The 15,980-nt window shown below is 40.7% G+C and overlaps 1 protein-coding gene and 1 pseudogene across 1 annotated transcript in view; one reads left to right on the top strand and one right to left on the bottom strand.

Annotated features, from left to right (window-relative positions):
* The window catches only part of LOC139712961 (kynurenine--oxoglutarate transaminase 3-like), a 37,149-nt gene extending 25,121 nt beyond the window's left edge, over window positions 1-12,028 (bottom strand). The window contains exons 1-2 of the mRNA XM_071624742.1: window positions 11,896-12,028; window positions 8,847-8,983 (exon numbers count right to left, since the gene is read on the bottom strand). Of these exons, the coding sequence (XP_071480843.1) occupies window positions 8,847-8,969 (123 nt within the window). The 5' untranslated portion in view covers window positions 8,970-8,983; window positions 11,896-12,028. The remainder of the gene's footprint in view (window positions 1-8,846; window positions 8,984-11,895) is intronic.
* Window positions 2,740-5,087, top strand: LOC139712960 (uncharacterized; annotated as a pseudogene).
* Window positions 12,029-15,980: the final 3,952 nt, after the last annotated feature.

Raw genomic sequence — 15,980 nt, 5'->3', positions numbered from 1 at the left:
TATAACATGTTGCTTTCTACGGGAACAGAAAAATTAAACCTGTAGATCAGTGAAAATTTTTTCAGGAAAAAAAATCAGACACACATAAAAAAGTTATGAATTCTGAGAGTTTAGAGAGTCTTAATTAACCCATTGAGGACAGTTTGATTTTGCTACAACATGCATTTTCCATAGACACTTGCGAGAGTATACTCGGGACTCATCCTCAATGGTTAAGACAAACTAATTAGCAACTCTGTGTAACACATATAGTTGTTGAGCAGCACTCCATTTAGTTTGTATTCAAGTACACAAAAATCAAATCTTAATATTTCTTTTGAAATTTTCTTTTCTTTAAGGAACTGTTCTTGGTATCAGGATAGACTTTGTTCGTGTGTATGTGTGTGTGTGTCCTCCTCAGCATAACTTCTGTATCTGTGCCCAAATAACGTTATTTTAAAAAACAAAAAAATTATCAAATTTTGTGTAAAGAACAAATGGGCCGTCGGCTCCAATTCGCGAAAATTTCGTGCCGCGAAAATATCATATTTTATTTCGTGAGTTTACGCAAGAACTCACAGTGAGAGCCCGCTCAACGCGCGCACAGTCATATCGCTTCTTCGCACGTTTTGCACGAGGGGCTAAGTTCCCTCATCGCAGTCTAAATCCAGTTTTATTCGTCCTTTTAACTGTGCATCGTCGCAATATCTTATCATATTGTGGATTGTTATTATTTATAGCTCAGTTAGAGCTGACTTTGCTTCGGAAGTGGATTTTTATTCACGAGATATCGCGGGATGGAAATTCCGCTTTCCGCTCCCCCACAGCATACAGCTAAGCCTGTCGTGGGTGGCACCACTAGTACGAGCGCCCTGCATACAGCTAAGTCTGTCGTGGCGATGGTGACTACAGCCGTGCATCATAAACCCAAGTGTTCGCCGGCTAGTATTAAGGCTCCAACAAAGAAAGAAGGGAATGGGAAAACCCTTAAAAAACCCACCAAACCAGGCCTAAGTAAGAAGGCAGCTCCCCCTAAAGAGAAGACGGACGTGGAGGTGCTTTCCCGCCTTTCTAAACTCGAATCCATGTTTGAAAAGGTCATGGAAATACTGCCGTCTCAGCCTACTCGTATCCAACAACAGCAACTACGTGCTGGCCATGTTGGCACGGCTTGTACCGCAGAAAACCACGGTGGTGTGCCATTTGGGGGCATGGATGTGTGTGTTACAGACGATAGTACGCAAGCACGCGGTACGCTGCACGACGACCACGGCGGCAGCAGCTACAGTGGGGATGAATGCGATTTCCCTGCGGCGGCAGCGGGTTACGCACCCGCAGAGCTCACGGGGCGGCCAGTACAAATGCCATCCTTTGCTGCAAAATTTGCGGTCTCCGCCTGTGTGGGCGACCCTATCAATGACGAATTGGCAAATTCTACAAATTATCTCATCTCCCATTGTCTGGAGGAAAAATCTATGGAAGAGTCAGCGGCAAACTACCCAGCACCGAGCAATTGCCCCAACTTACTAGTCCCTAAAGTCAATCCAGTGATTTGGGATAATGTGACACAGACTACGCGCAGCAGAGACGTTAAGCTGCAGAGAGTACAGAAATCTCTTACCCGCGAGCTGTGTGCGTTCCTACAAACTCTTCCTACTGACTTGAACGAGGCGCAACAGGACGCACTCGCTTTACTCTGTAATGCCAATTACGAGATGAATTGCCTGAGAAAGGAGCTGATCAAGCCCGATATGAACGCTGCTTACGCACATCTGTGCAAGCCTACTACGCCCGTGACCGCGTTTCTATTCGGTGATGACTTGGGACAACGTGTAAAAGATTTCAAGGAGGAGAATAGGGCTGCCTTTAGTGTGGTTAAAGGCCAGGCTAAGAGATCTACTCATCAGCCGTACCACCCATACAAGCGCACGGCCAGCGGTGGATTCAGCCGGAAGCAATATCGGAACGCAGGCTGGCTCGCAGCTGGCGATACATCCAGGCCTTTTTTAGGCCAGCAGCAGCGGGGATACAGACATTCAGCCCCGCACACGCAGACTCGCCCACCTCCAGCTCATGCGCACAACCGGGGGCATAGCTACTCGACAGCAACCCCAGCCAAGCCAAACACTGTGTCACGGAGAAAGTAACTGCACTACCCAAGGAGGTAAGTTGCAGGCCTAGCTCTTGTTGTGGAAATACACAATCTACTCACACTGTACAGTCAGTTTTTGACATTGAACATGTAGATGTTCCATTAGACCTGCCCGTTGGGGGTCGATTGAGGCATTTTAGCAAACAGTGGAATCATATTACCACTGATCCTTTCATACTTGATGCAATTAGCGGTTACAAACTTGAATTTCAAGAGGCGTATAGCCCACCTCATAGAGGTAAACCGCCTTACCACTACAGAGTGGGTAATGCTGAGGAGAGCAAGATTGACATTGAAATTCGAAAACTGGCCGAGAAAGGCGTAATCGAAGAATGCCAGCATGTGGCTGGAGAATTTGTGTCCAATATCTTTACACGCCCAAAGAAAAATGGGGACATACGCCTAATTTTAGATTTATCGGACCTCAATGACAGTCTGAATGTACAGCATTTCAAAATGGATAACATCCATACGGCTACAACCCTAATTTCCCCTGGTTGTTACCTTGCCTCAATCGACCTTCGAGATGCCTACTACTCTGTCCCTGTTCACCCCTCATATCGCAAGTATTTGAGATTTGTCTGGCACGAGAAACGTTGGCAATTTAAGGTACTCCCCAATGGCCTTAGTACAGCGCCTAGGCTCTTCACAAAGCTTATGAAGCCGGTGTTCGCAAAGCTGCGACAGGCAGGCCACCTGGTTGTGGGGTATTTAGATGACACTCTCATAATCGGTGAAACTGAATCACAAGCACTAGAAGCGGTGCAAGCAACCACAAAACTGCTCTCTGACCTTGGTTTTGTCATTCATTCAGAGAAATCTATCCTAGAGCCTCAGCAACGGCTCCAATTTTTGGGGTTTATCTTGGATTCGGAAAGCATGACTATAACGCTCCCGCATGAGAAATGTCAAAATATCAGGGCAGTATGTGCGGAATTGCTAGGGAAACAAAACCCTACTATCAGGCAGGTGGCGCAGGTCATTGGGAAACTGATTGCTACTTTCCCTGCTATTCAATATGGCCCCCTCTTCTATCGTAACCTAGAAAGAGACAAAATTCTTGCACTAAAATCAAGCAAAGGGCATTTTGATAGACCTATGAATTTGTCTGAAGCTTCTAAACAGGAGTTAATGTGGTGGTTCAATAACATTCACTGCCAGTCGGCACCAATTAGTCGAGATCGGCCAGCTTTAGAGCTACGTACTGACGCCAGTGGGCAAGGATGGGGTGCCACTGATTTAAGCAGTGAAACTGGCGGTAGATGGGATGATCAGGAGATAGTGCATGCTCAAAACAATGAAATCAACTATCTTGAAATCTTAGCTGCAGGGCTTGGTTTGAAGTCATTTTGCGGCCACCTGCATGATACACATGTGCTCATTAGAACTGACAACACAACAGCTGTAGCCTACCTGAACAATATGGGAGGCATTAAATCTCGAGCCTGCGACAGGGCAGCACGAGACATTTGGGTTTGGTGTAAGGAAAGGAATATCTGGATCACAGCAGCCTATTTACCAGGTCGTGACAATACAGAAGCAGACAGGAGATCTCGTCATTTTAATGACAGAACAGAATGGATGCTGAATAAGAAAGTTTTTACTGATATCACTAAGAAATGTGGTACTCCCCAAATTGATCTTTTCGCGTCCAGACTCAATAAGCAGCTGCCTGCGTACGTTACGTGGCTGCCTGACCCAGATGCGGTTTCTGTGGATGCATTCACTCTGAATTGGGGTGATCTGTATTTCTACGCATTCCCTCCTTTCTGCCTCATCCCCAAATGTCTCCAAAAAATAGAAAACGACAAGGCACATGGTCTCTTGATTGTCCCAAACTGGCCTACGCAAGCGTGGTTTCCTCGCATGAGGAGAATGCTTAAAGATGAACCACTCTTAATTCCTAGACACAGGAATGTGATTACGCAACCAGTATCTGGGGAACCGCACCCTTTACACGCTTGCCTTGATCTGTTATGTTGCAGGTTTTGAAGCTGCCGTTCGAGAACTCTGGCATGAGCAGCAGAACGGTGGACATCTTGGCAGCATCTTGGAGGGCATCAACCCAAAGACAATATTGTACATATATAAGGAAATGGAGAAAGTTTTGTACACTTAAGAAGGAAAGTCACCTTCATGCCAAGAATAATTGTGTTTTGGAGTTTTTTACACACATGTTTTATGAAGAGAACTTGAGCTATTCAGCTATGAACTCAGCACGGAGTGCACTTGCTACCTTTCTAGTGTTAGAGGATGAACAATTTACTGTCAGCACTCATCCGCTTCTCTCTCGTTTTATGAGAGGTGTGTTCCAGCTCAGGCCCCCAAGGCCGCGGTATTCGGAAATTTGGGACGTGAATATTGTTTTTAGATATTTGAGAAGTCTAGCTCCCGCTAACTCGCTTAGCTTGAAGCAATTAACGATGAAGCTGTGCATGTTACTGGCCTTGATATCCACCCAGAGGGTACAGACTTTGCATTGCCTGAATCTAGACAGCATGATTCTCAAACACCAGTGTCATTCAAAGTTAATGAACATCTTAAGCAGTCTAGACCTGGGAATTTTGGATTGGACGTACTTTTGAAAGCGTACCCCCCAGACAGACGTTTGTGTGTAGTTACATACATTAAGGCCTACCTTCGGAGAACCAAAGAGATCCGAGGAGAGGAAAGTCATCTCTTCATTAGTTTTCGCAAGCCTTTCAAGAGAGTAACGGCACAGACAATTTCTCGATGGATCAAAGAAATCATGACTGGCGCTGGCATTGACACCACAATGTTCAGTGCACATTCAACCCGAGCAGCATCTAGCTCAGCAGCAAACAGGGCGGATGCACCTATTCCTCTGATCCTCGCAAAAGCAGGCTGGTCAAAAGAACGAACATTCCGTAAATTCTACGACAAACCTCTACAAGAAGAGGGACAGTGCCTGTCACAGCTCATTGTGAGGGAATGATGGCCTCAGACCAAGGTAATTTGAGCTTACATTTTGCTTGCCATTGTGCATGCTTGAGTTTGTTCAGTTGGAACAAATGTGACTTCTGTGCTACAAAATCTCACTGTGAGTTCTTGCGTAAACTCACGAAATAAAATAGAAAGATTAAACGAGAACTTACCTGTTTGAAGTTTGATCTTTATTTTATGAGGGAGTTGGAGAAAGAATTCACAGTCCCTCCTCTCCCTTCCCATGGCATGAATACTATTACAAAATGTATAGATCAACTTCAAGTAAGTTCTCAATCTTTCCACTCTGACAGAAGTCACATCTTGTTGCTACGAAGTATGACTGCGCGCGCGTTGAGCGGGCTCTCACTGTGAATTCTTTCTCCAACTCCCTCATAAAATAAAGATCAAACTTCAAACAGGTAAGTTCTCGTTTAATCTTTCTATTTTACAGTATGTCTTACTCTCTAAACTTTGATTTTTCTGTGCATATGAATGTGACTGATTTTTTACCCAAATTTTTACTGACTAACTTGTCTGATTTTTCTTCTTTTTCATGAAATTAAAAAGCAATAGAATATCAGGATGGAATTTCCCTTTAAAGGTGAAAGAAACCAAAATGAGGACTGATGGAATGCAACAATATTCAGAATGCATCAGTGAAAGTTAGAGGAAAATGGGACAATCTGTTGAAAAGTTCTAAATCTTTAAATCTTTAAACCATCGCTGGATGAAAAGACTATTACTACGAGTTGTACACTTCGTGATGTCATGCATGGAAAACGATATACAGATACATGTTGTGTAGGCCTACTACTGTAAAAGTGGATATTTTCGCGTGACTAATTTTTCGCGCTTGGCCGGCTCGGAAGAGTTTCGCGTGTTTTTAATTCCGCGGAATCAAGACATCACGCACAGGCACATATGGTAAGCAAAAATATTTGCGTGCTTTTATTTTCGCGCTAGTTTCTGGTTGAGCGAAATGCGCGAAAATTTGAAAACCGCGAAAATTTCCACTTTTACAGTATTAAGAAAATTCAACAATTTTTTTTTTTTGTAATGAAAAGCATGCATTCCATGACTTGATGATACTGTCATACATAAAGGGTAGTTTTATTTTACCCTGCTTTCTGAAAGAGGCAAGTGAAGCCACCTTTTATTATGCTAGAAAGCTAAAATATCTTGAATTTTCTTTATACTTTCTTCCAAGAGTTTTAAAGGCATTGGGTGAAGTACAGCCTTGTAAAACCTATGAAGCAAAGCCTCCTGTAAACTCCGCAAGCTTGAATAGAATCTCACCAACACATCAGTACCTCGTATTAGAGTCTGTAGGTTAACATGAAAGCCTGTGATAGAGACTGATACAATTGTACAGTATTAGAGTCTGTAGGTTAACATGAAAGCCTGTGATAGAGACACAAAGGAAAAATAGACGATAAAATGCATTCAACAAACACATAATGGCATGCATGACTGCGATGAAATTGAATGCAAGTGACACAGACAAAGGAGACGCTTCACAACGATTCACAATGGACAGGTTCGCAAATCAGGGAAGAACTGCTATGTGCGTGACAACAGAGATCTACAGTTTGTACATAGTATATCCAGGGCTGCACACTAACCCATTTTTTCTACTGGTCTGACCTGTCTGTGTGACCAGTAACCGTGTATCCAGTTTTCAATTGTTTACTTGTCCATTCCTAAAAAGTCACTGGCCAGACAGTGATTTATACTGGTCCTGGACCGTCAGACCAATACCAGTGTGCAGCGTTGGTACATAACTACATGTATATCTCACATAGGCAGACTGCTGATTTCGAGTGACTGGATTGCACACAATAGCCGGGTTCACACATACAAAATAGCGGGATAACGATCGCGCTCCATATCTCGAGATTTTTTGTGAGCGTCTACACGTACCAAATTAGCTGGATAGCGATCCCGCTCGGAATCTCGATTTTTTTTTGCAAGCGTCCACACGTACAGAATTATCACGCTAATTGCCGATAGAGATAACAGCAAAGCCTGCAAACTGTGTCACACAGTCTCTATCACTGCCTGCGCGCACTTACCTTTGTCCTTCGCAGAGGCCTCGCTGTTGCGATGTGCGCATTGCATGATGGGATATAAAAACTCGAGATTCTAATCCCGACCGTTCACACGTACCAGCGCAGGGCAAATTATTTCGCTAATTGAGGAACTAGGGCAAGATTTCTTGGGATTAGCATCACGATGCTTATCGTCCTAATTTTCGGGTTTTTTCTGTCCACACATGCAAGAAACTCGAGATACCGATCACGATGCAAATCTCGAGATTTGTATCCCCCTAATTGGTGTACGTGTGAACCCCCCTATTATGCATTGATTATCAGACAACAGATGCAGTCAACAATCAAACACTGTGTTAGGAATGGCACACCTGTGAGGCATTGATTGGACACACACAAAGCTCAACAAACTGCAGTCTACAATGCAACAGAAAAGTGAAGCATGGTCACCCCCTGTTCAACTGTTCAATTTGACAGCAAGAGCGCAGTATATAACTTGAGACAACAGCAGTATGTATCCTCATACACCATAGCTGAAGATCCTATATATGTAGGCACAAACATATTTTCTATAGTTGTAGTAAAATGCCTGTCTGAAAAAAAAACAAATCTTACAAACTCTGCAGCCAATGGGGAAACTTTTTACACTCACAGCTATTACAGTCAGAGGTGCCATAAAACAGACACAATGCTTACACACTTGCCCACACTTATGGGAAGTGGTATGGGACCCCCCCCCCCCCTTACACAGTTTTTGCCCCTCAGGATTGTTTGATGACATCATTGGAACCTCGTCCTTCCAGTCTGAATTTATGGTGGTCATTTTGAATTAAGAGATGCCTGTCGTTCTGCGTGACCTGAAAATGAATTCGGTCTAACAGGACAATTTTGGCAAATTCATCTAAGGCGCTTACTACAGTATTATATGTTTTCTATATCCCACCATTTTGAATTTTAAGTTCAAGTGCATCACACACGTCGTGACGTCGTGCATAACGTCGTGTCATGATGATGCATTGATCAAACATTTCCTGGTTACGTTGTGTGAGAAAACAACACACTATTAACAGTTGATTTGCTGTGCACCTAATCTTTATACCCAATGGAAAAATACAGCTATAAACAAGCAAACATTTGCTATCATCAAGTTTCAAAAGAAAGGAAACTGATTTCTTTCAGTCCAAAGGTTCAGCTTAACCCGTTGAGGACGAGTCCCAAGTATACTCGGGCAAGTATCTATGGGAAATGCGTGTTGTAGCAAAATCAAACCGTCCTCCACGGGTTAAGAATCATGAACCTTGCAATTACAAGTAGGCCTATTATTATGTCCTTTCAAAGAGTGAAGACAAGAGATACAAAGGTACAGGGGCCTCACCTGAGGAAGAGAACCCATTTCTATCAAAATTTGCTCATGCTTCAATTGAGTAGATCACATGCTTGTTGTTTGTATAGTGCAAAGCAAAAGAAACAAAAAAGAAGGAAATGTTTTGGTTTTGGAATATAGACAACTTTAATGCATTAGTATGTCAAATGAGACAAATTTTTGATTACACAGATCTCACATGAAGTGGTGAATATCACAGCCAAAACTTGTGGACGCAGCTCTTCTAATGTCACTTGATGATCAGGAGGGGAGAGGGGAAGGGGTGTTTTTGTTGCTGTTTATGAAAGTCTGCTTTAATTCCTTGGGGTAGGGGAGGGAATTCTGAAAGTTTCATTACCACTGTTCGTCTGGGCTGCTGGCAGCTCGGGTGAGATGGGGATGCGGTTGCTATGGGCAGATGAGATGCTGAGCGACACAGTCTGTGTAGTGATTGGAGGACGGGCGTGGTTAGTCTCGGCATAACAATGGCTGGTCCTGTCAAGGCAGAAAAGATTCAAAGGATGCAGACAGAGCTATGAGCACAAAATGTGGGGATCATCAGTTTTATGGATTATAACTGGAATGACATTGATATCTTAAATGAATTATGGCTGGTGAATGTGCTTAAACTTCATAAGCTTGCATGGTGCCAGAATATGACATTGTTATTTATCCCTGTCTCTGCCAGCAACATGTTAAAATCAGTGAAAAGTAGACAAATCTACTCATCTTTAGGAAAAATCACACACATAAGTGTACAGCACATACAGTGTAAAGACAGGTTCACATACAAAGACAAAACAATGCACATTCCTCAATTTTTAATAGGCAGTTTGAAAAATTCTTGTCTTGAAAATTGGCTGATCACATGAGACTGACAATGGCAAAGTCATATTTTTCCAGCTGTCAATTTTTTATGACAAACATATAATCTACTGAATTTAATATAGCTGCAGATATAATCATCAAGATCATTTAAAGGAGACCTCAGGATGATTTTCACACTTTTACATTTGAACAGCTATAAATTAGTTTTACCGAGTTCAGAGTTTCAGAATTTATAGTGACTGGGATGAGGATTAAATGTTTTCAAAATTTACAACAAATTGCAATGAACAAAGGATGATGACATAGCAGCCTCATCATAAGAATGCACGAGTTGGGGTTCAAGAGAGCAGGACAAAAGAAGAAGGTACAATGGTTTGTATGCATATAGATTCTACACAGGTGAACTTGTTATGCAAGCGGTACTGCAATGGAATTACACTGCTACATTTCTGAAATATGTGAGGCTCCTGCATTGTACTGTATGTCATCAAATTTGTTCAGTGTGATTTGTTTAAGATTTTTCAGAGTATTGGTTTCTCTGCTCAAGGACCACAATAAACTCCACAAATCTATACATGGAGCTGTTAATTCATGTACAACACAATGTGTTTTTTTTTTCCTTTAAATCATCTGGAATGCCCCTTTAGAGAGCACATAGATACAACAGACACACAAATACAACATGCATAAAGATACTGGATTTGTAACTCAGGAACAATTGACCAAGGTACGACACCCCCTTTCAAATGGTACAAAAGTCTCTCTTATAATCATGATTGCAATTTCTATTGCCAAGGGAGGATGTTATGTTTTCTTTGGCATTGTTGGTTTGTTTGTCCGTGTGCAAAATAACTCAAAAAATTGTGAACAGATTTGGATGAAACTTACAGGAAAGTTTGAGAATGACACAGGTAACAGATGATTACATTTTGGTAGTGATCCAGGAATTTTTGTGGATCACTACCAAAATTCAATCATCTGTTCCTTGTGTTATTGTCAACCTTTCCTGCAAATTTGATCCAAATCTAAACACAACTTTTTGAGTTATTTTGCACACGGACAAACAAACAAACAAACAAACAGACAATTTATGAAAACATAACCTCCTCCCTTGGTGGAGGTCATGAAGCCAGAGTTGGTTTGCAATGCAATGTACAGAATGACAGTATTGACACTGTTGTGTGAGATGACTGTTGAGATCGAAGCTGAAACATGATGTCAGACTCAGGGTATGTACATTTTGGGGCAACCCAGCAAACAAATTCAGCATGTGTCATTGTCATAACAGTGCCGGCCCCTAAACCCCTTGGCCTTGCTTCTAATCATAGATGTTTCTACAAAAAAAAAGAAAAAGAAAAAAGGTGAAAGTCTAGATCTAGACTCCATAAAGTCTAGTTGATAGATCTAGGGTCTACTCTTAGTCTTACATGTGATGAATATCAAAATAGAGACAAATGTCTACAATTGTGCATGGTGCATACAGGAAGGAAGTGACTAGACTAGCCCAACTAGACGCTGTGCAAAGCAAGGTGTCTCCATGCGCCAGCACGGTGCAACATTTGTGTACAGCGACAAGGTTGGGAATAGTTAAGACTGAACTAGACCTGGATATAAAGAAATATGCACGAGCTGACAGGAAATCTCAATTCTCACAAGCTATTTGTCTATATAAAAGGACATGACACTGAAAATTTTTATTATACACATGTACCTCATATATTTAAGATTCTTATCACTGACTGGTCAAAAGTATATCATGTGACATGGTGCAGGTCTATCATTCCCTCAGGGTTTCGACTTTCCATCACTTGTCTTAAAGGTCAAGTGATAGAATTTACAACGTCAAAACCCTTGTGATAGAATACGTAAAGCCTCCGCGACTTTTGCACACAAAACAAGTACACGTAGAACTGGACTACTTCACAAGCAGTGTCCACACCCTACACATTCTACACAATCAACTCACTTTAATACCAAGCCAAGGACGTTTAGCTTTTAGCTGTTTAACTGTGCAACTACGTTAGTACTCCCGCTTACATGTTGTAGGCTTAGGCCCACTTCATACTTGACTAGCCCTGGCCTAGATCTAGACATAGCTAGTTGCTAGTTAGACCTAGTCTTGTTAAATGGAGGTAGATTTACTGTATGTTTAATAATTACTCTGTATTCGGATGGTGGTGGTGCCTGGTGGTGGAAATTATCACTCGCTCCCTCGCACCACTCGGTTCTTTAATACCGACCCTTCTAGTTCCGAGGCCGAGGCGTTAGCCGCGGGGTGATAGTTCTAGAGTGCTATTAGAAGGGTCAGTATAATGAAAAGCAGCACCTTGGGAATGATAATTTCCACCATCATCCTCATACAGGCCCCTACACATCCGTGTCCGCACACATGCATTCACCGCCACGCACAGGAAGCACGACGCGACAGTCACGTTTACAGACTGAGTCGTACATTACCGGTACATTCACTCGGCCGGATCCGACATCCGGTGCCAGGTCAGTACGCCAGTACGAGGAAAACACCGAGGGAAAGAAAACACAAACATGCAGTTGAGATCGACGTGTTGATAAGAACTCACTTGTACACTGGCTCAAGAGAATGACCCCCAGCTGCAGAGCAAATACTGACAATGATGAGTACCGTTATAGTCCTTAATTGTTCGCCGGGAGTACGAGGTTGTGCTGCTAGCTGAATGACGATCCACACAAGAAAATATCGCATGTATTGTACGTATTGACCGTTTATGTACGTGTACTTTTTGTGCTAGTGTTCCTGTACGTTACTGGGATGGGGGTAAAAATGGAGGTGTGTCAGCTCAAACCGGCCTGATTGGCCAATTGATGGAATGGACTCTTGGATGGACTCGCGCATGGAAGAACGGAATGATGGTTGACAAGGACCCCAAGAAGCACCTATGATTTATTGTTATAAGTGTTAGGGGTCCATTTTCATGTAATATAATTATATGAGTTTAGGTATTATGATAGGCATATATATTTTCTAGCATACAGATAAAAAAAAGACTCGTGACAACACAAAAAGTGACGATGCAAGGCAGACACTATAGCTCTATCTCTTGGTAAATGAAAAAAAAAAGATACTGATGTGAAGCTGGAACCCCTAGCCCCCTCTTTTAGATTCATGCAAGTGTATACCAATTTACAATTAGCGACTAAAATGTCCCCTTTTTGAGATATTTTTCATTCTAAATTTTGATGATGATCTACAAGACTTTATATCATTGCTTGAATGGATTGTATAGTTTTTGGTAACTTTTTTTTTTCTTTGAGATAATGAGAAACCTCAATTATGAAATAAGAGAGATGATGCATGACCGGCGGAACCGCCCCAAACTTGTTTTCATCATAGCATACAAAGGAATACATAAGGTGTCACCACTTTGGGCCCCCACCTTTTCATTTTTTTATTTTATTTTATTTTTTACCCCAGAAGTGCGTAAGAAATAGTGAAGTGTGAGCGCGGTAAGGCTATGTTTTTGTGCTGAAGACCCCGGAAGTGGCGCCAGAAGTTGCGCTGAAAGCCTTTCTTTTCTTTTTTTTTTCTTTTTTCTTTTTTTTTTGGTTAGCTCATGAAACCCGGAAGTGGCTCGCCGCCCCACCCCCCCCCCGCCCACCTTTTGAAACGTTCCGCCAGCGGTGTTATGTAATTCCAAGAGGGATTAAGCATTTATTTAATGAAATTGGTGTTGAAATGGCTGAGATATCCAAAACAGAGCAATCCTGATAAAAGGTGGACCCCACCTTTTATCATCAATTAGGAATGCTTTGTTTTACCACTTGCTATATCAACAGCGATCAGTGGTCAAGGTCCATACCTTGCAAGCCTTTCAATTTAATCCAATTTCAGTTTAAATTTATTCAACCAATCAGTTTAAATAGAAGTCCAATCAACTCCCATTTTTTGTTTCAGGATATGTATAATGTTAATTCAAATATACATAACTATAACCCGACGCGTCATTCACCAGATTATCATTAAATAATCCCAAACTTATTTTAGCTCAAAGATCAATAAGGCATCACGGACCGGATGTATGGAACGCTTTACTCAGTTACAGAGCCATGTTCCTCTCTAAATTCCTTTAAGGTATCATTTAAGAAATGCCTTATTTCAAAATATTAGTCATACCAAATAAAAGAGATGAAATAGGTTTTTTTCTTTTAAATTTTGACTCATTTAGTTGATTCATTTCTTTGTCATTCATTTAATGATTTTGTATAAAATATAATGATCTATTTTACAATAAACGAACATGGGTTTTCTGGAAATTTTCAAATTAATCAGTATCAATCCACACGCATAATACGTGCACACACACATATACACACGTGACGCACACTCACACAAACACACACACAAATACATTTAACATAAACACATGCATGTCCACAACCATGTGGACCAACCAATACATACTCACATCCATAAAATTTGTTTTAATTGACTTATTGTAATAATAAAAACACATTTCACTGCACTTAATGCACTTCATTCACTACTCTGCACATGTTGTTTTTTTCTTTTTTTATCCCACGTACTGTCGTCCCCTTGTGGACTCCACAAAATTAGCACAAAGCATTTCAATGGGAAATTGCCCATTTTGTATATGTATTTCATGTCTCTTATTTCTTTTTCCCCATTTTTTTGAGATTCTGAGGCTGCCATCACTAAAAGCATGTGCTTAAAGATGGCAGGCTCTTGCATGTTTTTTTTTTCTTCCTCTTTATTCTGAAACAAGTGTATCCTCGGTTCCTTTGATCTCATTAAAGATTGTGATTATGATACTATGAATGTAATGTGTTTTTTCCTATTCTGTTGTCAGATGCACGTGTTGTCATTTTTTTTTAATATTTGATTTCCTTGAGAAAATGCATAAAATCGAACTGAACTGAACTTTGATTGATACAAAGTAACATGATTCAGGTGAACAGCTCATGTTGAATGATAATTTTATTCTAATTTTAGAGAAATGTATCATGGCTTGAAAACTGAAAGAAAATTTATTTTAATTTAATCTAATTCCAATCTTTTATCAGGGTAATCCACTCACCAATAAGTAGTGGTCTTCCATGGAGCCCTGAAAAATAATGATGAACACATGTAAATCAAATAGCAAACGTGTAAGATAACAACATTATATACTCAGTACATATACTGTAAGTTGCAAAGTATAACATGAAATTACATTGTATATTGATTATGCCACAACAAGAGTTCACCAGAATGCCGATATAGCAATTAAAACACTATAGGGCAGGAATTATTAGCTAGCCCAGAAAATATTTGGTTGAATACTTAACAATTCAAATAACAATTTTGTTTAAGCAATCTTTTAAACGAATATATGAAATTTAGAAGCTTATAGCTGATCTGAAGGATAATGTATATAGCTTGTTCCATTCAAGTAAAGAAGATACGATTGGGCTACACTTGTGACAATCAGAACGAAATCTCGGCACACGTATAGACTTCCACTGTCTATATAATATAGTATTAGCCTTGTGTGATGTTCAGGTACCTGGTACATCACTAGGCTTAACTAAGTGTACCTGAACTTCAAAGGTTAGAAGGTGCCAAGTTATGAACGCATTTAAATTATCATCATAGCGACCTAATGCGACTGCCGAACTCGAAACATTTGTCTATAGTGTCATCCATTTCAGACTTTTGAATAAATCAGCCGTGGACGGTGTGTCATATTATGTTTTGTCCAATATTATTCGTGCTGCCCGCTTTTGATTTTTTATTCTTTTTGTAGTTCGTGGGGGATTGAAATCTGTTTGACCACACAACAGAATAGTTATCAAATTGTGGTCACACTAGACTGTTAAAGGAGTGTACAGTTCTGGTCTAGGTGAGGATTTAGCTTTTAACGTTTTGCGAGATATTCAGAAACCACTCTATGTGATGTCAAAGAGCATGCAATTCTAAGGGGTATCAAAAGTTTATTTGGTGAAAATCGGTTTTGAAATGGCTGAGATATCCAAAAACAAGGTGAAACAAAGAGATCCTAATAAAAGGCGTGGCCTGTCGCCTTTTATTATTATCACCTTTTTTTTTTGGATATCTCAGCCATTTGAAAACCAATTTTAATCAAATAAACGGTGAATCCTTCTTAGAATTACATGCTCTGTCATATTTCATAAGAGGTTTCTCAATATCTCACTTAGGAATGTTCAAAACATGAATCCCCACCTCAACCAGTACTGAAATGAATGAATGAATATCACTGACAGAACAGACCGTTTGCAGGAATTGAATGTTTCAAGAGATTGAATCTTGAAATATCAAATATCTATTCCAGATCTTACTGTAGTTAGGTTTATTGCCACTTGGTCTATATATACTATCAGACAATGATCAGATGGTCCACTTCCTAGAAGTGATAGATCAGAGAGGTGGGAAGAGATTATCCATGTGGTGTATAGATCAAATTACTTAGTATACTAGTGATCAAAACAAGAGAGACTTCTAGTACACTGTAGGGCTCACACCCGTAAATACAATGGAATGTCCGAAACCCCTTCACAAATTCGTACCAAAGATACCAAAATAAATGAAGAAAAAAATTAATTAAAAATCAATGATGCAGTTTGGCAAAAAACTGAATAGCTGTAGATATTGAGTATGAATTCCTCTACA

Source organism: Diadema antillarum, unplaced genomic scaffold (assembly GCF_040938485.1).
Source record: "Diadema antillarum isolate AM-2024a unplaced genomic scaffold, OU_Dant_1.0 seq00001881_RagTag, whole genome shotgun sequence".
In the NCBI taxonomy this organism is placed as follows: domain Eukaryota; kingdom Metazoa; phylum Echinodermata; class Echinoidea; order Diadematoida; family Diadematidae; genus Diadema; species Diadema antillarum.
Note: the sequence above shows the minus strand (reverse complement) of the source record. Positions and strands in the feature narration are given on the sequence as shown.